Source organism: Vanellus vanellus (genome assembly GCF_965231255.1).
Source record: "Vanellus vanellus genome assembly, chromosome: 2".
NCBI classification, from domain to species: Eukaryota; Metazoa; Chordata; class Aves; order Charadriiformes; family Charadriidae; genus Vanellus; species Vanellus vanellus.
In genome coordinates this window covers 118,316,806-118,343,672 of record NC_138906.1, presented here as the reverse complement: position 1 = coordinate 118,343,672, position 26,867 = coordinate 118,316,806, and the positions used below count along the sequence as shown (strand labels likewise).

Genomic DNA, 26,867 nt, shown 5'->3' with positions numbered 1-26,867 from the left:
AATACTGTTTTCACTAAACTTTTCTTTAAAAAGGAGAGGAAAGATTTAGGTCATTTAAAAGAATGAGAATAAGAAGTCAGTGGGGGAATGTGAAAGAGTATGGTTTTGGAATCACTCACAAATATCATCAGTGGTATCTTCTGTACCTTTCCCTCCGCAGCACATTATGAAAGGCACTCTTCGCTCAACCACTGCCCGACACTGTACACATTTCTTCATCAAGCTTGCACAATCTGAGAGGACAGAAAAATAAATCAATTCTGAATCCTACTATTTCATTCTTCTTCTTTCCTATCTTGTTTATTCACAGTAACTATATAGCAATACCATAATAGTTGCTTACAATACAAATAACTACTTGTATTCATCTGCACATCATTTCCTGCAAATCACACCTATAAACAATGTCTCGGTTGGGATTCACAGTAAACCTATTCTATTTATGTTCTTTTAACTTATTTCAAGTAAGCAAGGTTCCTCTTTCTCCAAATGGATGTCTATTTCACAAGAATTACATAAGTTAAAAAAGTAAAATCACACACATTTGAGACCAGAACTTCCAAGAACGTCTTGACAACCTGCTTTTTCCCTTAGAACAAAGGATCTCACTGTCCTAATACTGCAGGGACAACCAGGTGTGGCTCCTCACCCTTAAAAGAGTAAACCTGTATCTTTTGATATAATCCTAGAAAGGAGGCTGTAATTCTACAAAAAGCAAATGTTTGTCTCGTAAATGCTGAAGGTTACTGTGAGTCAATAGAGCGGGTCCTATAAAACACACAAATTTGAAGACTCTCTCTCATCCTGCTTGAACAAGATTTCTTTCCAGATTTATCTTCTGGACATAAATCATCTACATCTGTTAAACCTTTTGCTGTCCTTGTTACAGCTTAGACTTGGTGATGTGTATTGTATTGCTGAAATGCTTCACCACAGCAATCAATCTTTTTGCTGTCCTCTTCCTGGGAAACTAATCAAAAACCTCCCCTCATCATCCTTCAACTGCAGACAGCAAAAGAGGCCAGATCAGGATAACTGTAAAGTCAGTGATTCAATGTCAGGTCTCTCGGCCAGAACAGAGGAAGAAACCAGACTACTTTAGCGAAACCAAGTAAGTAGTTATTTGGGAATGATTACCTTCCCTTTTACATAGATTGTCAGCAGCAAAGACTACTCTTCTCTCGCCAAATGACCCTTCAACAAAGCCCTGAAATGTCTGGTGACAAGGTGATGGCTGTATTCTTATCCACATATTCTCAAAAAAAAAAAAAAAAAAAAATCTGGAGATTTCCTATGTCTTTTTTTGCTACAGGAGATAAATCAAAGTGAATCGTAACTGTTGCTCTTTGCAAAGATTTATGATGTGTTTTTTAGGGAAAAATACAGTCCTTGTGCAAATCTGTAATTTATTAATGATGCATATTAAATATTTATTTACACTATTATTTTAAAACACTATTTGCACATCTGAATGCCCTCCAAAAGATGGAACAAAGCAACAGAATTAATTCTAATTACTTTAGAAGTTTTAACAATATACAGCAGGCTTCTATAATCTGAGTAAGCCTACTTACAATTAAATCATTCAGATGGAAGAGCACTTGCTTTCTGAATTTTTGAAAATCTCCAATTTGTCCTCCAATTATTTCATTACTAGCACGCCAAATAATGCCAAAATTCTGACTCTCACACCAGACTATCAAGTAAATTGGACCTGAAGTCAGATTACTAATGAGCTTTTAGCAACCTGATTAAAAGTGTTCCGTTTCAAGCTTACTTCAAAAAAACCCTTCTGTCGAGTTTACTTACTCTCACAGGCACACATATGACCACAAGGCTGGAAAAGCACCGCTGCCTTTTTGTCTGAACATACTACACATTCTTCAATCTGTAAAGAACAATAAACACACATATGAGAAAATTTTATCTCCTGCTTTCAACATTAATTTGCTTTCACACTCTCTTTGGCAAGGCATGTGGACTTTAAGAATCTCCATCCTGTGTTATTGTAACGAATCCAGCACCTCAAAATGCAACTTAAATGAGTTATCACACTGACTTCTAAGAATAGATATTTGCTGGCAATATTTATATGTTCAGTACACTGATAGGCACAGAGAAGCAGCTAAGACAGTATATGTTTCTTTTTCTTTATTCTTTTCTCCTTCTTTGTTTGACTATATATACTTAAATTAGGGTTGTTCAGCCTGGAGAAGAGAAGGCTCCAGGGAGACCTTATTGCAGCCTTTCAGTACTTAAAGAGGGCTTATAAAAAAGCTGGGGACAAACGTTTTAGCAGGGCCCATTGCAATAAGACAAGGGGTAATGGTTCTGAACTAAAAAGATGGTAGATTTAGGCTAGATATAAGGAAGAAATATTTTACAATGAGGGTGGTGAAACATTGGCACAGGTTGCCCAGAGAGGTGGTAGATGCCCCATTCCTGGAAACATTCAAGGTCAGGTTGCATGGGGCTCTGAGCAACCTGATCTAGTTGAAGATGTCTAGTGTGAAAATGTTGAAGATGCAGGGGGGTTGGACTAGACGACTTTCTATGATTCTATGAAATTAACTTATAAGAAACTTCTATAGTAATTTGTTTTAATATTCTGGGTTAGGGTTCCTCAGGCTCTTTAATGTGATGAACTGTATATAGAGCATGATCACAGACACCACATACCACTCCATTCATACTGGCCTGTACCAACCCTTCCAGTTCATAGAACTGTTGTACGGATTCGTTCATTTCTTAGCCTTGCAGATATTACCGTAAGTTTTTATACAGAAGCGTATAAGAGAATTATTGAACAGATATTCCACTCAATCTAATTTAGCAAAAGAAATCAAACCACAAAGGTTAGCTTTCACCTGAGAAAGCTGATTTCCATAGAATAGCTTGTTCAGATGGATGAGTGGAAGGAGAAGCCTTACTTTGCTGCTCTCAATCACCCAGTGAGTGGCAGAACTTTTTCACTAGCTATAAAGAAAGCCTAGAGAAAAGGAGGCCACACTTTGCTAACATTTGGCCTATGAAAATATGCATGGCAGAATACTGAACAGTGTAAGTAGTAAAAATAAGAGAGTGAACAGTAAAAACAGTAAAAATTCATATTTACAATTCCTATATTCACTCTGAGGCAGAGAAAAAAATACCACCAAAGCTGACTAGTCCAATCTGTTTGGAAAAAGATAAAAAGAATACAGTGCCTTTTTTACAGATCAGGAAACCTGTGTGTGGAACATGAGAATTTTTTGGTTTGTTTTTGTTTTCAAATAGCCAAAAAACAAGAGAAGGATAAAACTTGGTGATTATGGGGAATAAAAGAACACTCAAACAGAAAAGCAATGTGGTTGCATCTATATAGTCACAAATACTTGGGAGCAACCACTTGAGAAACCTGAGAATCTTACTGGGATTAGGTCCCCAAACTAGGGCACAACTGGTTGATACCTTAAAGGAGAAAGACAGCATAGTGAAATTCATGATTCCAAAGAGAAGGCGAAAACTTAAAGTAATTATTAACTTCAAAAACAAGCATGTATTAACTAACTCAGTTTACAGGCAAATCATCTTTCCAAGCAGCCCCAAGGAAAAGAACTCAGAAGAACTGAATATTACTGAAGGAAATTATACTTCAGGAAAAGCAGCAATTTATCTTAACATGGAAAAAAAAAATACCATGGCGGGGGAATAAATCTATTTAAATTAAGCATCCTCAGGTGACTTTATTAGGAACTCCAAGGATGTGAACAATAAAGACATTGCAAGGTAGGGAAAGAGTGAAGGGCAGGTAGGACATGATTACAGGCAAATAGAGAAGAGTAACATACAATGTTGGGACAAGACATCGTTATGATACAAAATTAATTCTATCCAGTGAGAGACACCTGTAAAACAAAATACCATTTAAAATATGCTACACTTCCTTGACCTGTTTTTTTACTTTTCCATTAAAAACAGAAAGAGAACCAATAAATTTTGGAAGTTTTTACCTTTGTCCTAGACTGAACTTGTTCTTTACAGATGAGGCATTTTTTCACCCGTGGTGAGCACAGAGAACATGTGGCAATGTGTCCACATGGGCCAAAGAGAGTATCTCTCTTCATGTCTGAACACACCATACATTCTTCTAAGGTTTCAGAATCATTGTTGATCATAGACGGACTTCGGGAGCCAACCTGACCACTATAAAGAAACCCCGCAGTCAAACTTAACTTTTAAGAATCTTTAAAATTATTAATTTAAAATACTCATCAATTGGCTGTTTATCTGTATACTCCTATGCACTCATGCATCAATGTATCATCACAAAGCAGTCCGAACTGCATTTTCCCAAAGGTACAGTTGACACCAGAATGCAACATCACATGCTCAGAGAAGACATTGGACAGAAACAGGCCACCCAAGTTAGAATAGCATCTTGTGAACGTAAAAAAACCCTTCCCTCCCATCCTAAGAGTTTTTTTTATTAATAGAGACATCCCTTGTAGATTCAGAACTGCAGAACTTCACACCTTAATCTTGAATACACTTCCAATACTTAGCAAATGACAGGTTTGTAAAAGAACCCCCAAACTCCCACGGTGAATTCACCTCGGATCTTTGTCCTGTGCTGCTGCTCACCCAGCAGAGGGAGCGCGTGTTGAACCAACCAGCTCATTCCTGAGGCCCTCACAAGCCCATAAGAGGTTGCGAAAGAGAACAGCCACAGGGATGAGGCTGAAGGACACACAGAAAACAGACTCTGAAGAAAATAAGTGCCTTACACACGAGAGCAGCATCAACAAAAACAGTCTCTCTTCGTGACATTTTGAAGGTACATTTTTGATTTCCATACCGGAATTAAGGATGAGAATCATGTAAGCCAACTATGGGCGCACAATTAGGATGAGTAGTGAGCTGAAACTTCTCATACTGCATGTACTCGATAACATGACATTTCACTGAAATCATAATTCCTACAGAAGTGCTTCTGAGACATCAGACCTACCTCCTCTTCCTCTTTTTACAGGATCATACATTCAGGTTGACAGGTACTCAGGAGGTCACCTGGTCAAAGCAGTGTCAACACTGAATTCACACCAAGTTATCCTGCGCTTTCTCCATTCCAGTCTTCAAAACTTGCATGGACAGAGATTTGACAGCCTCCCTGCGCAACCTATCGCAATGCTTAGTTATCCTTTCAGTAATTTCCGTCCCCCTTTTCTGGGATGGTTTGAAGTTCTACCAACCTCCACCTGCACGTTGCCACCTTCCCATTCTCCTCCCATATTAACACGTATGAAAGCCCCACGAGACTTGTGCAAGTTTCAACGAATGTACTTGTAAATAGCATTCAACATACCATATAAAATAAAGAATAAACTGAAAGTCAAGAAGAAGGTTGTATGTTTAAACACTACTGCTAATAACAGCACAATGTTTTAAATACATCAGTTAATCTATAGATAGCAGAGATGTGGAAACTGCGTATGTTATGAGTATACAAACCTGACTTTTTCTTTGTGACATTTAGCCAGTGCTTTGCAGAGACTGGGATCAGGGCAGAGATCGAGAGGAGACTGACCCTTCTTATTACGAATGCTGAGGTCAGCTCCGTTGGCTGCCAGGAAGCAGGCAATAGATGCTGCACTCTTCTTCTCTGCTCCCTGAGTGCCAAGTCCCATTATTAACTGAAAGAAAACAAATACGTAAGCAACTTGAGAGACTCTCTAAACAGTTTGGAGTAGTCTGGTTAAAAGAAAACTACTTGATATGCGCACATGCACATACGCACAAACATATGCATAAATCTGTAAGCCCAAGCAAGCATCTCTAGAACTAAAATCAAAACAATCATATGGTTGCTTAATTTTGAGTCAGCTATACTCAACTCCCCTTTAAGGAACTAAAATTCAGCAAGAAATAGTTCAGCTACTGAAGCATTCAATCTCCTGCACACCTACGCTCACTTGTGAAGTGGCTGCCCTTCTATATAAGCACTGTAAAGGGGAAAGTCCCAGTGGGTATATTCAGAATACACTCGAAGTATACTGAAATTGCTGAGTTCAGACAAAATGCTACCAACACCACCACCCTTGGACTGAAAACATAGTTGGGCAGCAAAATGAACGCACACTTACTTTTCATCTCCTGAGTAAAGCACCTGCCCCAGAAAGACCTGATTTCAATTGCCATCTCAGCCTGGAGGGATTTAAACTCACATACCTGTCCTGTCCTAATCATGTAATGCTCCTTTGCCCTTTTACAAGTATTACTGTATTTATGTATTAGTGTACCTATTATGTATGATTCACGGGGCCAGCTAGAAAAATTGAGAGAGAAGGCTCCCTACCACTACCCAGCAAGGAGAGGATTCACCTACTCTGGGCCTGTTCCCAACATCTTTTTATATTAAAGCTTGATCAGAAAAAATGCATAAGTATAATGCAGACTACCCATAATGTGAAACTGCTGGCACCATTAAGAATCCCTCAGCAAACTACACTAGACTATTCAAAGGAACAGCTTTGGTACAGCTGGGACAGCTCCAATTCAAAGAGTTGTAAGTGCTGAATTCCAGAATTACAACGGCTTCAACACTAGGATAGAGGCAGAATTTTGTTTGCACCTCTTTCCCATTAATTGATCCAAGTGCACAACTTGACTGATGTACATCTTTGTATGCCACTTTCAGTTTGTACAATCTACCCCTGCAGCTGGTCTTCCAAAAGCTAGGTGTCAAGAATCACCCCTAAAAATTAAGTAACTTTGGCTGGATTAACAACCATTTTATATTTGAAGAACTAAATGTGCTATTTCAGACACAACAGCATACAAGAATAAATTTGAAATACCAGATACCTGTCACTGCAGCCCTAAAGGCTGCATATCCTCAAGTCTGAACTATGAAGAAAACAGTTTTCAAAACCCATCTCTCTAGTTATTTCCCCCATCCCTCAGAGGTGACTTGTGAAGAAAAAGGCTTGGGTTGGGTCCATGTCTTGCAGCACATGAAGTACGTATTAGAAGTCTTTACCCTGCCTTGATAGCTGCAAGATTATCCTTCTCATCATATAGCCACCCAGTTTCATAGGGAAGCAAGTTTTTTAAACCTCAGTCTATACATTTTTTTTCCTAGTTAGGAGTTCTTATATCAGTAAGTATTACTGAGGTGCTATGAGACTCTTGAAGGTCATCTCATGAATTCAGATACTCCCAGTCCCACATTTTCCCTTATGATCAAGAACAGTATAGCTTGAAAGTCTTTATGCCAAGAAAACCAGCAAGTTATGGAGAAAAATTGTTTTGTGTTCAGATCACAGACCATTTTTGTTTATAAATTCAGACTGTTTTTCTGCACCTCAGTTACAGCTTTGGCTGAAGTGAAGCAGAGATTTTTATCTAGGTTCAGTCCCAGCACCTTGGACCATATCAGTAACCCAGCCAAGGTAGCACAACATCCAGTGAAAGTTGATTTGCTCCAAGACTGGCAGATTAGACATTTTTTGAAGGCATGCCTACACCAAACAATTTACTGTAGTCCTTTCTTATTTGCTGGGACAAGCTTATTTGCTTTTGCCATCCACACTTGCACCTTATGGGCTCCAAGCTGTTCCTGAAGGGAACTGCCATTGTGTCTCCATGAGGAAAATCAAACACAGGTTTGCTTCATTTGGTGCTGATATACACCACACCAACAACAGCTCCTCCACCTGAACAGTCATCAACATTATTAAAAAAATCCTGAGTCCTAAAATGCCTCTGTGTGCTGTATGCTTTAAAAACATCAAGACAGTATTGCGGCCCATGATACTTCTCTAGTAGTCTGCAACATTTCAGGCACACCTAACTGACTAACATTAGAGTTTCTTTAAAGTTCGGATTTAGGCAGCAGCATAATTTTGAATCTTAGAAGTGTTTTAAGGGTCTAAAAGATACCTATATTAAAATAAATTACACTAAATGAGCCTGGGGAATACTACATTTATTTAGAATAAGAAGCACTCTAGACCAAGGAACACTGTATCTGCAAAAAAGCAACTGAAATGACTTTTTTTGTGGTGGTAGGGACTGTACTCAGAGAATTTCTCCTCCTCCCAGCTGTACAATCATTGCAATGTGCTGGATGAAAAACTTCAAAATTACTTAAAGAAGTGGGATTCACCACTCATAGCACTTGAACACAGTAATGTTTTTCATATTGATACCTAAAATGTGTAAGGCTTTGTGTACTATTGAGATTGCTCACTACATTTGAAATAGTCTATCAAAAAACAGCTGAAGAAACCTGACAAAAATTATTTTAGTTATGACAACAGTTTAATATTGAAATTCGTAAGGAGCTACTAAAAATCAATGCTAAAGAATTCCTGCCATATCACTCCACTTATGAAATAAGTTCACAATATCAGTAAAAAGTTTCATACGTTAAGCCATGCTCAAAGCAAAAAGCAACAAATGGTAACATTTCAATGAAGTTGCTGTCCAACCAACTTCATCAAATATGAAAAATATCTCAAATCCTGCAAGTGAAAGTTTTGTTCTTTTTCAGTTTATTCAACTGAAAAAAAAATCATTACTTATTGAAGTACTATACTACAAAGATACACCCTATGGAGTTCAGTAGGTTGTTACCTTCAGGACAGTAGTCCAAAGTTAATTAAAATTTAGCCAAGCAAAAATGAGCTCTAAAATACTAAAGATTTATGTATCAGATTTGCTATCACATAGACTAAAGGAATCTAACATGTTTTCCCAATCTTTAAAGGAATTATAAAAATTAATCCAAAAAATACAGATTCCATCAATTTAACTTAAGTCATCATATTCACCAAAAGAAAGCCTTACTATTTCCCAGACTAAATTATTAATCCTATTTATCCACTACTATCCATCACCTGTATTTGCAATTCTACACAAGACAAATTACAAATGTGTCTTGGATAGCTTTAAAGGTCCAGATGCCTGCACATATGCTAGCAGCCTACATCCTGTCTTTTTTTGATAAAAGATTTTGGGCCAAAGGTGGCTCACTATTAAAGCTGTTTACTGGTAAAATTTGGTTTATAGTATTTTTACATTACCTTTATTTAAATAAAGGTATATAGGTACAAGTATTGTTATCACTGTTTTCCACAAAACAACAATTTCAAGACAGTTTGATTTACTGATCATCTCAAAGAGTTTTCAAGTATATTTTATAGCCAGGCTGTACTCCACCTTTTACATTTCAGCCACTTCTTGTTGCTGCCACATAAAATTAAAATAAGCATGTTTTCACCTCTTCTCTGAAGGCACATATCTTCTCCACACCACTTAAACATCCCAAATTTGTTTGTTAGGCAAAAATTTTCTCTGCAGCTAAACAAAGTGCAAAAAAATGACCAACAGTTTGATCCAGCTAATATATAGAAGGTACTGGTTGAGCGTGATTTATTTTTTTTTAACATTAGAATGTTTTTAGGTGATCAGAGATACAATCATGCAGGGATTTTATTGTTTGTTTGTTGTGGTGTCCTCCCCCCCTCCCTTTTTTTAAATTATAATTTTAATAGAAATAAACCGAAAGTTTAATTTTTTTTTAAACCAAGGATACATCTCAAATGAAACTCGAAGAAAAACTTAATTCTTTGAAACGTAAAATTCCTCCAAACTAAAATTTAAAAAGGCAGCAGAAGAAACCCCCACACTTCTTGTGTTAAAAAACTCACAACTCAGGTTTCTCTGTTGCCCATCTTATTAGTGGCATTCACAGTGAAACTAATTTTTGAAATGTTGAATCAGAGAAAAAGTATTTCTCTACTGTTCATTTGTTTCACAATTGAATACATGTACACGAAGTATTTTGGCCACCTCTCACAGAGTCCGTTTCAGAACATGGAAACAACTGAGCTGTAATTGCTTTCCTCTCCTCACTTAAGAGGACACAAGCATTTTCTTTCATATGCCAGTCATATTTTAAATCTCTTTTCAAAGCTTATTCCAGTGTATTTCAGTGAGATTAAGTAACCAGCCTGAAAAACTTTTTTTGTACAGTGAAATTACTGTTTTGAACAAAGGTTTTTTAATACAGTTGATGGGGTTTATTTTGAACGAAATGCAAAAAAACTTCCCAGCCACAGTAATAATCAGAAAAAATATGACACTGGTAACTAATGATTCAGCAAATCTGACTCACTGTTATGCTGTGCATCTTTATTAAAAAAAAAAAAGTAGTTTGTTTTTCTCAGTCCCAATCACTCCAGAATTTTATTTCTCCTTTGCTTATCAGCAAAATTATAAACTTCATCTTTGCAAATGGGGTTCACACAGCTTTTAGGGTGTGAGCGTTTCTTTTTCAATAAAAAATTTGATTTTTATTACCTGGAGTTTCTTTGACTATTTCCTTACTACAGCACAATTTCTGAAATTAACTCTGTTACGAAGATACATAACGAGAAACATACAAAGATTAAGAATGCCTTGTTCTAACAGAAAAACCTTTCAGAAGGTTATAGAAGCAGCTAAACAACTAGAGCTAAAAAGACATGCAAGACACAATCACAGAAAACAAACTTAGTCTTGTTCTGTACTGTAATACTGTTTATTTCTCTTTTTAAAAAAACTGCTTTTGATTTTTTGTGGCAGCCGTACATATTGACTATGGAAGACAGATTTGTAGAAACATTTTGAACTGAATAACCCTATTTTTCTTTAACAAAGGTAATGACTACATGTGGAAAGCCACATATAACAATATGATTTCTGCCTACACTGCAGTTTAATGCAGAATGTCTACGTAAACTTATGCTGCCAAAACCCAGTTCAACAGTACAGAACTAGACAAACTAGACAAATAAAGAGACAAATGTACAGGAAAAAAAAGGAATAAATAAATGCATTTTATTTACTGTGTTCTTTGATGGCTCCCAAGCAGTATCTACCTTGCCCACATCTTGCATGTCTTGGAGTTGGCGAAGCTGTGACAGGGTGTGGTGTCTCAGGGCTTCATGCAGGGGAGTATCCCCATCTTTATCCTGAATATCCAGCTTAGCACCTGCACGGACTAAAAGCTGAAAAGAGAGAGAATCCAATTTAAAACTCAAAAAAAAGCTATTTATTCCTTTTAAAACTAATTTCAGGAAAATATGGTTTAGGATGCTCTAGGAGGTCCAAAAGGGTTATTCTTTTATCTTGCTACAATTTACAGTTGAGTTTATTTAAATTTATTTTCCATACTTGGAGCTCAGCCCTCAACTGAAGCATTTATCTCTTTCAAATATCAAGCTCATTTCAGCAGAAGCCTAATGCTTGCCTGTGCTCTGAGGGAACACAAGAGATGCTATTTTAGAGGATTCTTTCTACTGTCCAAAACCTTTAATTCTTACAATATAGCCTACAAACGAACAATGTAACATATTACAGCAATATATCAGAAACAGAACAAGCAAGCAATACTTTATACATGTACATATTCTTTACTGTTAGGTTTCAGTGACCTCAAAAATCACCACCTTCATACCATGCTAAACTTTACAACATAATTTACAGTATCCTCCCATTAGCAAAGTAGTTAACCATGTAGTTAGGTTTATCCTTATTCAGCAGGAGGCATAAAACTCAATGACACTATTAAATACTATCTCAGAACACTTTGGAAAGTAATGAACTGTAAGACTCATCTTTAAGGCTAATTTTAGACACACACTTTCCAGGTCACATGACATGAAAGCAAGCATAAGGCTGCACAGACCCTCCTATTCATGTTGCCTTTGCACACAGCCCTCCCATAATTCGATGCACCAGTACTTTCTTAAATACACTGTTAAACAAAACAACACCTGCTGACAAATAACAATTGCCCCTAAAAATTAAACCCTGTCGCTGTTGCTATTCAGAAACCTATAGATAGCAGCTGAGGTTTTAACTTTAGTTTTGAGCTTCTGCTACTCTGCAAAATTCAGATTAGCAACCGAGACAAAACGCATAGGCTAGAAAAAGGAATACACGAAGGGGGATCTCCCTCTTCAGAACTTGCATGCTTGCAAGGATCTCAGCCTCTCCAAACCAAACAATCTCAGACTCTAGAAAAGGCTAAAAGGAAAACAGTTTAAAAGGAATTCAGAACTTAATTTTCAAGTAAATATCTGCCTATAATTGACTGCAGTTCACCATTTTCTCCATCTTTTCTTCCACAAGTGAAACCAAGAAAACCAGCTAATAGTTGCAACAGCCTCCCACCAACTTCTTATACTCTCTAAATGGACTTACTCTGGCCCTGTTTTTCTTTCTCATATTTGTATCTTGTGTCTGCCACTAGCTATTTACTGCTTAAGAGTTTCTCCTGGAAGAAAATCTATAAAAGAAATCTTTTCAGAAAAACCTGGAATCCTTGGCTACCATGCAAATTCAAAGCCTTTGCAGAAGTTAAAGAAAAGTTGTTTTTTTTCTTTTATTTTTTTTTTTTTTTAAAAAAAAAAGCAAACCACTACCCTTTGTCAGGGCAGTGGGGCTTTTAAAAGAACCCTGCTACCTTTGACCACTATTCCGCAGATGCCTGAGAGTACAACCCAGCCCTGGAAGGTACCCAACAGGAATTAATTTTGAAATACAGAGCCAACATGTTCTTTGCATGGCTGCATGAGTTATTTTAGGACTTCTCAAGGCTAATCCAACTCTGAAGTACGGATACTCTACAGGGTCATTCACTTAGACATTCTCAGATATAAGGACATCAGTCCAATACATGTACTAGTTCTTCTACATGCCTACCTTCCTGCTCATCTGCTACATTAGTATTGTATTCCCAGGTACTGTGTCAGTTCCAGAAGGGCACAAGAGCTCACCAGATATAGCTGCCAAATAGCTTGCAGGATGCAAGTGACACTGACTCTAGGAAACCATTCTTTTGGTAGCAAGCAGTTCCAGATATAGGGCCATATCACATGTTTCACTGTAATGGGATCACATCCATCAGCTCTTGGAGATGGAGAAACCTTACGTCGAAATAATGCTAAACAGAACCACAGATATAGGTCTGTGTAGGGTGAACAATTCACTATAGGCCTGAATAAGAGACAGGTTTTAATATGACTCTTACTCTGCAAAGACAAACTACAAAATTTTATGCAAAGGACCAAGGCCAGGTTGATGTAGTCACTTATAGGGAACATCTCCTACAGCACCAAGTGCTCGCTGAGCCTCAACAGGCCACACTAGCAATCCAAACACTAGGTCACAGGCCAGAACGGGCAAGCAGTGCCAGTAACAGAGTTTTGTTAAATTGAAATATCAGCTTTTGCAACCGTGCAAGCAAAAAACAGGAATAGCATTACTTTCACTGGTAACGTACTTCTGTTACTGCTTATAGCTCCCCCAAGCTAAAAACAGGGAAAATTACACACTCAGAAGACTGAAAAGTAGTTGAACTCGTAAAAAGATGTTTCACTTAACTACAGTTTGCAAATCTATGAGCAAGAATAATTACTCATACAGCAAGAGGCATAAAAATTGCTATTTGAAGGTCCCATTACAAGACCACAAGATTCAGACAAGTAACAGAGGAACACATTCTCCCTTATTCAACAAGGATGGATGCTGGAATTGGCAACCACATAGGGGAAACTATAATGTACATGTACAAAAACTGAGCACTCCTGAAACATCCTTCATATTACCTACTGACCTTCTGTGAAAGTTGGCAGGTTTCTGAATTTATCAAAATTAATCACACAAACATTCAATGGCTACATACTGTTAAACATTCACGAAGTACCTATGTCTTAACTGCTACAACCAGCTTGACTCAAGTACCATTAGGCATATGGCTTATTGCAAATAAGATACTCACCCTAACAATTTGTGTATGCTGTCGTTCAACGGCAAGGTGCAGAGCAGTTTGCTGGTTAACATTCTGGATATCCAGGTTAGCATTGCCCTGAAAGACATTCAAAGCATTAGAGCGTTATCATCCCAGCAATTCACCTACAGGCAAGGCAGTCAATTAGGGCACTGAATACTATTCCTAGTTTGGAGATTTGAGAGCAGAAGTTATTAAATGTTTTAATTATTCACCGTACAGATGCTGATCTGTGGAAACAAACTAGGTATCACATTTTTCAGTCCCCCTGCACCATTAGGCCATGGTAGTGATCTTAAAGGCAAGTTTGACCTTTAGAGCTCACCACATGTCCTTCCCTGCTCCATCGCTTCTGCATTGCGATTGCAGGCACCAAGCAGCGAACTATTTTCACATCAGATGGTTAAGTGAAGTGTGACATTTAAACCCTTCCGAGAAAAGAGTCCTACCTGATGCACCAAAAGTTCAGCCACTTCCACATGATTATTGAGAGCTGCCAGATGCAAGGCGGTGTAACCATCATCTTTTTTCTCGTCAACAATCCATGGTCGTGGTAACTTGGACAACAATACACGCATTGCACTGAAATAAATATGCAGAGATCGCATAAATGCATGTATAATGTATTTGTTGAGTAACAACAGGACAATAGTAAAACATTCATTCTCAGAACTACACAGTAGTAGTAGCTAAAACAACATTAGTAGTTTTTCAAAGAGAAAGTGGGTGAAAAGCTATACCAACAATTCCAAAGCATAACAATTTCATGTTCAGTTCCTTGTAGTTAAAGCACACAAACAAGCCATACAATACCCAAAACAGCATGGAAATTGTTTTTTCAGAGGAAATGTTATCTAACAGTCAAAATTACCTTTAAAAAGTATTCACACAAATTCTGAAACCTAAACAAAAGTTGTTCTCTCTGAAAATCCTTATAGCATTCTTTACTTAATTATTTAATAAGCAAGTTCCACTACATTAGATTTCTTTAAAATGGTCACTTTATAAACTGATGCCATTGGCTGTAATGGTTAAGACTCAATTTCTACGATAAAACTGGAGTAAGATCTCTTAGGCACAGACAAAACAAATGCTGAAACTGTAAAGTGAATACTAGTGGAATACAGGAATTTTCATAACAGATAGTGGCTGTGTATAACATACCATGGCAGTGTCTAGTACTCCACCCCACTTATGTATGCGCTTACCAAGATGCCTACCAAAGGAAGGGGATTTATTATCTTGCACCTCAAATTCAAGGGTGGGGAAAAGCAACCCCTATTATTAGAGTATTAAAGCAGACTAAAAGCCCTCAAGTCCAACGACTGCAATGTTAAGGGTATTAATAACACAACACTAGATAAACAAATTGGTCAGAAATATACTTTTCTCAAGCTCATGTGTCTCCACTTAGTTTCTGGAATAGGTAAATAACCAAACTAATTCCCTTATTCTCTTATCTTTATGAATAGCCCATACAGCTCCCTTTTGACAGTTCCTCAGAGACAAACAGAAAACCAGAAACTGCTATAGTATCATGCCAGGAAGCCTCTTCTATCATCTAATCTTTCCCTACCATTGAAGCAACGTATGATTTACAAGAAAAACAGAGCTTCACAAAATTCAAGCTTTAAAATCCAAGTAATACTAGCTAATGCAAGTGGAAACACTCAGTCACAGACTGCCTTGCAAGGGCAGCTACTATAATTGAATTAAACAGTTCTTCATTAGCCACCTGATATTCAAAACATGGGATCTCAATAAGCCTCAGAAATATCCTCACAAAATGAGTTCCTCAGCTTTTAATTAAAAATATTCTCAACAGATAGCAATAAGCTGACTGCGCTGTCAAGTAATAACTGAGCTCCTAATTCATGCCAATAACCTGTTACCTGGAACATCCACACCACCATTCACTCCTAAGCTAGTATGCCAACTAGTTTCCTATAAAAGAAACAAACAAAAAGTTGTGGTTCTGGGGATAGCTCACTCTAATAAGCCCTCCTGAAAAGCAGAATTAAGAGTCCACGAGGTAGACAACTCTACCAGTAAGAACATGCACTTCTTCCTACACACTGCTTGGACTATCCTAACTGACTCTGACTTCTTAAGCATCTCCTCATGTTCTCCTGCTACTGCACTGAGTACACGTAAATCCTCAGTTTCACACAATACACCATTCTGGCAGTTGCAGGATAAGTCACCTTTTTCCTCAGATTCAGTGTGTCTGAAGGAACTACAACCAAGCAACTGCGTCTGCAGGCCACAGGACTGTACAAGCCTACAGGAGACCCATGGCCAACTGCTATGTGGTGCATCCACAGCCAGGCTGCTCTGGAGGTTCATCCTCTGCAGAGCAGACACAAGCACTCGGCCAGGAATCGAATGCATTTTGTAGTCTGTGGGTTATCTCAGTCTTTTTAGACTCCATCATAATCACAGCTTTCTTGAGGCAAGCAAATAAAAAAGAAACCATTCTCAACCTCTTCAGATTTTTTGTTTTCCTGGCAGGACTGAGCTTCTCACTTCCTTGCAGTCTAAATCACTTACAACACAGCAGAATAAGGCACTTAACAGATTGTACATTGCTCACCTCCTATTCATAACACCTTCTACAGCTCTGTCACGTGCTAGGAAAGACGACTAGAATATTTGGAAAACAAACAAACAAACCCTAAAGCAAAAAACAACAAACCACCAACATCAATTTTTTGAGAGGTTGACTTATGCAGGAGTTTCCAAAATTTAAGGATATAATTTAGTAAAACACAAGTTACAAAAGCTTTATGGAACGGGGCAAAACAGACAAATAGTAGTTGCATTGATAAACATAATTTATTTTGTAATTAAATGATGTATTTTCAAATCTGGAGTATAAATATGTCTCTGGTTTGCAACATCAGAACTGTTTCTAGCTGCCTTAGAGAGGGAGCAAGTCCAGAGCACTATGGATTTGTTCACATCATATCTAGACTGTACCTGGCGACACCACCATCAGCTCTTTACAAAGCTGGGCTGATACAGAGCACACCTCAGGAGCAGCAACACAACAAGCTGGTCTACTTTGCACAGTGGCTTCCCACAGGCTATCATGTCATGTAAGCTCTTCATCTTCACCTAGGCTCAGTGCTTCTAAAGACCCCATAAAGCACCAGTGTCTACCGTAGATCATCTACAAAGCACAACAAAAACTACCTGAAAATTTCTTATGACTGACAGAAGCAATATGACCACTGTAAAGTGACCAGTAAAAGATGAGGCAACAATGACCTACAAAAAAAAAAAAACAACCAAGGTCAAGAAATGTTATTCACAACTGCAACTACAACTTGAGGAATGCTATGGGAAGGCACCAACACTCAAATGTGCATTTCTCTAAATATAGCTAACTTGTCTCCAGAGTAGCTCTAGTCGCTAAACAAGGAACCATCCTAACCAACTCAGATGACATTTTATATCCTTCTCTTCAGTAAGGAAATAAGGAAACTGCTAACTCCACAGATAAAAAATAAAATCATGTTGAAAGTACATTCACACACTATAATAGATGCACTGAGAAGTGAATATACTTCAGAAACATTACTGTTGCCATTTCTTTAACATTTCTCATCTTTGAGAGAAAAGAAATTAACTGACCTAATATTTTTTATGCTATGAAAAAATTCACTCATCCTAATACTTGCAAGACTGCTAGCCTTACCAGATCCTCATTCAAATCTTTTCCTATTTAGTTTGCCATCAAATACCAGGAAGATTTTCATCTGAAGCACAACTGTAAAATATTTGGGGGCTAAGACCACAGCTTGCTTTCATATAAATGAGATGCCTGCCACATTTTCAGATGCTTTTAAAATGCATCGGTCCTACTGAAAAAACAAACAGCTTCTATGTGTAATAGATTTTTATCTTTTCACAGTGAAGCATCAGAGGACCAGTAACTACTCCTCAGTTGCTTCTGGCTATGCAAGCTAGAGACCACATCTCTCTCTCCCAGACTGTGCTAAATTACTAAACAGCAGGATGGAAGGTCAGTTTTATGGACATGACACGTTAAAATTCTGCAAGATATTAATATGCTACAAATAGCAAATTCTTTTAAGATGTTCAGTGGCTGCATCCTCCTTCTCGTTAGCTGAAAGGTAGTTTCTTTCTGTGCATAAGATCCTGTTCCTTCACACTGCAGCTTTCTTTCCTACAAGCTATTCTATTTAGCAGGATTTTCTAGAGCTGCTGCCAAAATTTTGACAACTTAGCTAAGTGGCTACCATTCAGAACAGTACTCACTGGAACAGTCATGTTAATGAATTAATGTCACATGCCAATTACACAGTAATTCTTGATTCACTTTTCCACACAAAGTATCAAAGAAGCCAAGTTGTACTGCTCCATTTTTAGAACCACAACACATATGTGGTCCTGAAAACTTGCTCTTATCTTGTATACACTAAAACAGACCACAGACTACCTTCTCTTTTATTGTACTGAAAAGAATAAGAAATCAGCAAATCTAATGGTAACCATGACCATGAACTAAGCTGAAGAAAACTCTTCCGGCTGTCATCTTCGGTGTATTTAACTGTACAGATTACATGGCTAATTGAGTAGCTTCAAAGATTATTGATAAGATGCTTAAGAACATTATGAAAACACTGAAATTCTGTCATCGCTATGCTATTTAAAGATCATTACTAAAGCTTTACTAATAAAAAAAAAATTCTAACAGGAAAGCTTTAGCATTTGTTGGTCTGCAGTATTTTCAGATTAGCCGGAAGCTGATAAAGATTTTGGGCCTTTTTCAGTTGGATGATCTTTTGCAAGTTCTGAATTTTTCTAGATTGGACAGCAAATAAAAAACCTCAGTGAAAATTTTTGAGGAAGTTGTAAAGCTTTGAAGGAGGTGAGGAAAGTAGTTCTTTCATACGAGCTAAACACCTGCTCAGTGACAAAGGTAACGAGAAAGCACATGTGTGTACAGGGGGCTGAGACCAAGGTATCTGTTGCATTCCCAGGCTCAGCTGTTGGGGGTACAGCAAGTTATAAAGCCCACCATAATTCATCCCCATAAAACAGTCTAGGCTCTAGTAGTTGTGATATGGTAGAAGAAACACCCATTTATATTGTGTTACATTTAATTTGAGATGTAGAAGAATAACAGCAAGTGCTGTTCCTGAATGCACCTTTAATTTGACCAACCACATGAGGTTTTTGGTTTGGCTTTTTTGTTTGGTTGGATTTTTAATTCAGGTTTTTATAGAGTCTGGAAACATGGCTTAACTTATATATGATGTATTTAAGTTATAAATAATAGCAGAATGCAAATTCAACAGCATGAATTTCATATTTGCAACATAAAATGCATCACAGATCTGAACAATACACTAATTCATTTTTAGCCACAGAGCAGTTGTTTCAACACCACTTAGCAACAACAGACATACCAAAAACAACCCCAAAACACTGTTATAACCAAAAGTTTTAACATATGGTGTATTATTCATTATCAACCTACATATAAAATTTCTTTCCTTATGCAGTATTTTACTCAGTTTTTACAGATGCTCATCAGTGTTACCTGAGAATACCACATACAATAATGGATTTATTTGAAAAATTTACAAGATAAAAAGTACTTGTAGCACAATGAAACTTATAGAAAAGATTCCAGATTTAGCATTCTTAACTACAAAGGTATCCTTCCACCCTGTCTAAAAAAACGTATGAAGAAAAACTAGAGAAGATCCTCTGCTACCAACTGCAATTTGACTGCAGAATGATTTAAGTGGGGAAGATTGGGGGTTTGTGGGATGGTGTTGGGGTGGTTTTGTTTGTTTCACCTTTTGGGTTTGGTTTGGTTTAGTTTACAGAACAGATACCTAGGCTCAAAAAAAAAAAAAAAAAAAAAAAAAAAAAGAGAGGCTACTTCACAATCAGTATAAGCACATGTAACTTAAACGGCCACTGAAAGACACAATCTCACTTTTCCCTGCACTTCAATTCCTGCATTATGTTGGCTCTACAGACACATCACTGTCTAGCTAGTGAAGCAACCTGCCAGATTCTTGATTTGGCAAGTCTGCTTTCAGACAGATCAATGAGATAAGCCAACTTACCCTGTGACTTTACAATCACTAGAAGCGATAGGAATAAGGAAATGATGAAGCTACGGCTGCAGGGAGGGCAGACTGCCCTTTCCAGAAGCGAAGTCTTAGATCAGCATAAACTTATCAGGAACCATATCTCTACAGGTTGCAACAATTCAGTGCACTTTCTACGAAAAGTTTCTCTACTCTCCCGCTGTTCTCCTCCCTCAGGTCAGCATTCCACTGTCTCAGTGTAACATAGAAGATATTTTACAGCAATCCTGGCTGAAGTACTCTGCTCCAATACCCCTCCCCCCCCGCCTTGTCTGCTTATTCCCACCACGGCTCAGCTAAACGTGTTCACCTGTTTCCTGTGAAACAGGCCTCAAACAGTTGAAGGAACAGATCAGATTTAACGACAGTTTCCATTGCAAAGTTTTCTTTTAAGGCTATGGAGTCTGACATGCATTTTGCGACACAATAGAAGCAAGACTACTTTTTACTAATCCCATTCTTGTCCTCTGACTACCACCTCTGATCACCACCACCCCCACCCCCCCCATGTGGTTCCAACACAGCATCTAGAAGGTCACCCCTTTTTGTTGGATTATTTCTCATGCAGAATAGTACTCTGAGCCTGCCCACTGTGAAGCCAAAGAAATATTTGTACCAACATAGTGTAAGAAGTAACACAGGAGCAGGACAGTGCTATTTTTGGCAACAATATGATCTTAAGTGCACGTCAGCACACAACTTCCAGCCAAATCAGTTCCCTGATCTGGTTCACACCACACTCACTGTGCAGCACAGGGAGCTGCAATGGAAGAACGAAGGCGGCAGTATCTCTCAGGAACACGTAACAAAGAATAGATTAATACCTTAGACTGGTATTACTGAGCACGCTGTATATTGAAACTAGACTTTAATATTTCATAACTGACTGATGGCTCAGTTGGCAGAAGTCTGAGTAGGCAGGCTGTTTCCTTCATTTTGTCTCTCAGATTTTCAAGTATCTCTTGCTATTTGAAAAATCAATTTCAATATATATGAAACCGAGGTACATAAATTTACATGGAATTCACAAATATGTATTGTTTTAGCCTAGATCTTACAATGTCGTCTTCAGCATAAGATTATGAAATTGAAGAAAGAGAAATGAAAACACGTGATTTACACCAGAAAGCTAAACAGCAACAGTTATGGGGTAAGCAGCTGCCAAGCACAGGACAAAGTCAACACAAAAAGACGCAGCAAGGAAAGTATAAATCCAAGAGTGGTCCGTTCAGGACTTTGCAATTCACACTCCATCCTACAGTAATGAACTTTGAATATATTAGTAACTAGTAAATACATCAGTATTCACTGAGATGACATTTTCATTTGATAAGTTTGTTTAATTTTAGATTGAGAGATTTTTCAGCTTTTTCACTCTTCTTGCTTCTAAGCAACATAAAGAATTTTGTCTGAAAAATACAGAGAGTCTTGAAGTACTTGGGTTCCCGAGTGATGTATTTAAATGGCTAAATTTCAGTAACTTCATTCTTTTCTGAAGAAAACACTGCATATACTCCCTATGATTATGAAAATCCCCCTCTTCGTATTTTGAATGTGTAGTTATTGGTCTTGTTATAGGCCAATCTGACATGAAAGATTAATAACTGAGCTGTTCACTTGATTTTTTTATTCTTTTCTTCTAAAACATTTGAGTTTTTTCAAAGAACAGTAGCACCTAATTTACACATTCATCTATTTTTTGAAAGCAATTTTATAGCTAAGTATTATAAACAAGATACTATGGAATTATTAAACACCGTGGAGTTACATGAATTTATGAACAAAAGCAAATGTATCTGTTTTTCAAATAATTTCTAACTTGATTTGCATACCGAAATGTAAGGCCACAAATCAAAACTAACTTCTTATTTGCAAAATAACTGTATGATTTGCAGTTGAAAACTTAAAACTAGATGTAGAACAAGGCCGCTTAGACCTCAGGTTAAACAGTATGTCATGACTCATGGCATTTTTCACTGATCAAGAAACCAGGTTACACAACCTGCCATGGCAGCGCAGGATATTTATTGTTCTATATCTGCATGAAGTCCTTGCCTTGGTACTAGCAGGGCTGCCTTTTTTTTTTTTTTTTCCTTCCCCTCCCCTCTCTCTCTCTCTCTCCCCTCCTCCCCCCCTCAGTGTTTCTAAGTATAGTGACAACCTCATCAGGGTTTACTAGTAGCAGCGCAAGCTCAGTGAAAACCTGGGAAATCTAACTGGAAACACGAGAGAGCGCTTTATTTGGCAGTGCTAAAAAAACCTGGGGACAAATGGCTGAGCGCAGTGGAAGTGCAGGCTGCACAATCAATAGGCAGAGAGCCGGATAGCGGCTCCCACCGCTGCCGGATCGACAATCGACAGCTGAGAGACTATTTTTTGCAATGGTTGACTAAATATGGTCAGGGAAGAGAGAGGCACAAGAGAGCCCGTTTGCCTGGGAGTGCATGTTTCAAATGCTTAGCTGCCTATAAAGCCGTAACAGTTTTGCTCGTGCCCTCTGAGTGGGAAATACGGTTAGTGTCTTCTGTAGTGTGCGTGCGGGAGCCCTGACCTCGCGAGCAGACTTGACCTCTGAAGATGGAAAGTAGCTTCAACACAGACCTGCCTACAGTTAAGCCTGGAAACATAACCTCAAGCAAGAAAAGATGCAGTGCAATATCTAAGGAACTAGAAGAAACCAATATTTGCCGGGGGAGGGGGGAGACGATCGCGCTTTTTTTGGTGCCTTTTTTTTTTATTTTTGGAAGCGACTCCAACTTTTGGGGGCTTGGCTTTGGTTTTTTGTTGGGTTTTTATTTTTCTTTTTGCCTGTGATTATTTTCATCTGACAGTGGGCTAAGTTCACCTTCCCTTGGCTTCCTAGCATCTGTCCTTGGAGTCTTAACTCTCAGTCCAGCAGACATAAGGTATAATTTCTATACAACATCATCCATATTTTAGCATTCCAAGAAAGGCAGCAGGTGCCAATTAGGCACCCGTCTATGCCTTTTTTTTTTCTTTTAAGTTTTATCTATTTGAGGTGGTGAGGTACTGTATGCACCGACATTCACCCCCCCCCCCTTGCCTCCCCCTCCCATATAACGAAGAGCTGATTCAGCGAATAGAGTGAGAGAGCACTCAGGATGAGATGGCTGCTGCTGATGTGTCTCTAGGTCATTACCTCTCTTCCAACTGCAAATGCTGCATGATACTAAGCTTACAGGTAATAGAACATCAAGAGACCTGCATTATTCTGCACGTTTAAAGGATGCCTATGACTTTCTGCATGTATAACTTATTTACTAGAATGTTTTTTTTTATTGTTATATTAATCCCTCTACTCTGGGAACAGCTTAATTTTGAGCGTGTTAAAGTACCACGCATTTGTAGTGTAAAGAGCAGGTTGAAAGAAAACAACATTAGTCCAAATTTCATAGCAAAAAAACCCCAACTTGCTTGGTAGGCAAAATTCTTTTTAAAGAAGATAAACTCAAAAATTGCAATGCCATTAACTGATTGTTCATTTCAGTGAAATATATTCTTATCTTCCTGTGCACAACTGAAAAAAAATTACCAACTTTAAAAAGAATATCTAATAAACAGTGTGGTAGTGCAATGCTGAGTTCTCAAGTAGATCTAAGCAAAATTTTCAAGGTGCTTTATCTAAGATGTACATGAGAACAACCTACTTAAAAACTAGAATGTGACTGCTGTGATTCTAATGCTGCATTGCTGTTTCTCCTTGTAGTACCGAGCTAGCTACTGCTACACTCTGATTTGCTCTCTATCAGCTGCACTAGGTTTTTGTCATGAGCTGCAGAAATTCTTACTTCCTCTGCTCTCAGCCTTCCTTACCACTATTACGTTTACTAATTGTTAAGCTTATTTCAAATTTACCTTCTAATGCTGTAAAGACAAAGCTTTCTCTTTACTGTAACCCAAATCAAGTCCTGAAATGCAATTAAGCAACCATAAGCTATATCCGACAGCCCCTTAGAAGTCAAACCCATACTGTTCATCAAATATTTAACTACCATTCCAAACCACGGTGCACAGTGTCTCACGAAACAGGGTTAAACTTGGAGTTTCTTTCTTTGAGGTTGTTGGTTGTTTTTTTTTTAGTTGTCATAAATATTTCAACTGTGGACAAGATTTTGACTGAAGCAGGTGAGTGCCAATTTTACAAAATGAGAAAAGCTGCTTGCAGAAGTGTTGAATAGGTATTAGCTTTCACATGTGACCTTCGGCCTAACAATCCAAATCCTGTCACAGCAGTTAGAGGTTGTTTTCTTAATTCCATGTCATCACCTTTACGATAAGCGGGATCACTGATGGCATGTGCTGTTATTTTATTACTTTTTTTAAAACACTCTGAACTACAGTGTAAATAAGTATAAACTTGCAAACAGTTTGCAGGATACCAGATGGGATGCAAAAAGCATGGAAGTGGGATTGGGGAGGGCAGGAAAATGAGTTTATAACTGCTATATTAGACAAGTCTATACTTCCCTTCAGGACACTAGATGCAAACTGCACCCCAGCATGGACATCTGCTAGAAGACCTGGGAGGAAGCTGAAGTTTTTACAGTGGAATACAACTACTACTTCCAAGAAAACACGTTGCAAAGCTACCAGTGATTCAACTCTCCACTCAAACATGGTTACTCAGAATGCACAGCAAGAGGCTGCAAAAATCTGGAAATGCACTTCTAATGTCCATGCCATCCCAGAACAATGAATTATAACCGGCTTTAAGCCGCTGTGCAGGTAAACTGGATTGCAAAGTTCAGTTAGAATAATAAGTTTACTTTCTAACATCAGTTAATCATAACATTGTTCTTCTAAAGAATTGTCAGCCTGAGTTTTACCTAATGACAGCAACGGAAATGAAAGTAGCAATATACTTTTCAGGTTCATCTGACAGGTAGTCCAGCAACTCCATGTGTACCTGCTCAGAGTACATACTTCTTTATGTACCCATATGAACATACAATGCTATGGAATGTAAAGAAGTATGTATTTTTGGCAGGCACGGAACAACCAGTAAGAGGAAACTAAACAGCTGTTGGAAGAAACAGGTTTCCCTCTTGTTTGAATGACATTCATGTGACAAATTAACTTGCTAAGGGTCAGCTGGTATTGCCAAAATAACTCATACTTGTTAGTAACAAATCACAAAACATTAAATTAAGTGACTATAAAAGTGGGTAGGAAGAATTGCTAACAGCTGATAAGCAGAACATTAGTGGTAAACAAAGAATTCAAAACAAGGCTGGAAATGAACCCTTGAAATGCACCTATTAAGACTGCAGCATAGCTGCAAATTTTACCATTACTCGTCACTTAATCAGGCTTAAGATTAGTTTAGGATCTGTTATCAAAACTTATCTCATTAAAAACAAGTCATTGTTCTATTAATCACAGCCAGTTCTGTGTACTTCAGATGTCAGAATTTAAATTTACATCTACCATAGAATATTTAATCTGCAGGTTGCAACTAAGACACAGGTAGAAACAGCTAAGAAATTATGGCTGTGATTTAAAGAAAAGGATAGCCAAAATAACTGAGTATGATAACTTCTGTAATTTAATGAGACTTAAATTAGAATTTTCTCCATATCAGCACTGATTATGCTCACTGAGCTCTTCGATACAAAGTGCAGTGTCAGGTTTATGCACAGAAAGTGACAATACAGAGATTTCTAGGCCACAGTTACTAGTCAGCGGATTAAAGCTATTGACAGATTCCTAAATGAAAACACAAATGACAACTACAACCTAGAAGGTAAGTTATCTTAAATACTATTTTCAAATAAGCTGACTTTATTTTAAATCCAAATTTAAGAAAATTTGGCATGAAAATGCAACTTTGTAGCATCCAGAAAACTGTAAGAACTACATGAGAAATAGATCTGCAACAGTTTAAATGTCTAAAAGAGGTATTAATTAAAATAAACCAGCACATACCGTCCCTAACTAAAGACACTTAACATCTAATTCAAGAATAAGGAAAAATATGAGGAAAGACCTCTTGGATCATCAATCCAGCCATTCCCATTCATGACAGCAGCCTTCTAAAAGAGGTTATTAAATAGGATATGTCCATGATAAGTAGGCACATTTGGCCCAGATTAGAGATTCTAACTGTACCCCTGTGCTTACTAAAATGTCTGGGAGACAAAAAAATAAAAAAAAGGCAGTGCACCAATTTTAGATAGAGCATCTTATTTTTGAATACTCACATAATTCTCAAATAGCTAATGCTATATACATAGGCCGCTACTTTTATTACCCGAAACTAGAGTAACATATATACAAGAATAAACATTATCTTATCAGAGCCATTTTCTTAAGTAAAATATTAATATTTGTTTTAAAGCTATTTCTCTTATGAGCAGAAATTTAGGCATGAAGACTACAGTATCTTAACATCTTAATTAAAACCCGGTTTATAGTGGGAAACAAATCAAATTGTAGTAGCTTTTTTTAAATGGAGCAATGCCATTGAACTCAATCATACTCACAGAAGTAATTCAGTATTACCAACAGTTTTACAGAAGGGTTAATTGCTAAGCATTAACTTCTTTTCCTGAAGAGTTTCTGTCCCCACCACCAATTGATTTGGCTTCCACTATATCATGAGACCAACTCTTTTACAGTTAAAATTTATTTTGAGAGGGTTTTGGTAACAATTCACGGTGTTGTGTTCTTTCTTGTCTCCTTTGTATAACATTGCAATGCTATTCCGAAACAAAATGACAGTTCAGAGTGATACAAAAGTTAAAATTATACGTTGACATTGCTTCCTGCTAGTTCATGTTAGCATATCTCTAAGAATACATATCCAGTCACTCTAAAATGTCACATCCATCACTTAGATCAGCTGTTCAATTTTAACTGAGCACACGCTGAACTTTGGGCATCTGCTGACACAG

At 37.7% G+C, this 26,867-nt stretch overlaps 1 protein-coding gene across 1 annotated transcript in view; it reads right to left on the bottom strand.

The window, feature by feature from the left end:
- The window catches only part of MIB1 (MIB E3 ubiquitin protein ligase 1), a 79,093-nt gene that overhangs the window by 7,659 nt on the left and 44,567 nt on the right, over nucleotides 1-26,867 (bottom strand). The window contains exons 13-19 of the mRNA XM_082499669.1: nucleotides 14,269-14,401; nucleotides 13,811-13,897; nucleotides 10,872-11,033; nucleotides 5,491-5,672; nucleotides 3,993-4,185; nucleotides 1,810-1,888; nucleotides 120-233 (exon numbers count right to left, since the gene is read on the bottom strand). Of these exons, the coding sequence (XP_082355795.1) occupies nucleotides 120-233; nucleotides 1,810-1,888; nucleotides 3,993-4,185; nucleotides 5,491-5,672; nucleotides 10,872-11,033; nucleotides 13,811-13,897; nucleotides 14,269-14,401 (950 nt within the window). The remainder of the gene's footprint in view (nucleotides 1-119; nucleotides 234-1,809; nucleotides 1,889-3,992; nucleotides 4,186-5,490; nucleotides 5,673-10,871; nucleotides 11,034-13,810; nucleotides 13,898-14,268; nucleotides 14,402-26,867) is intronic.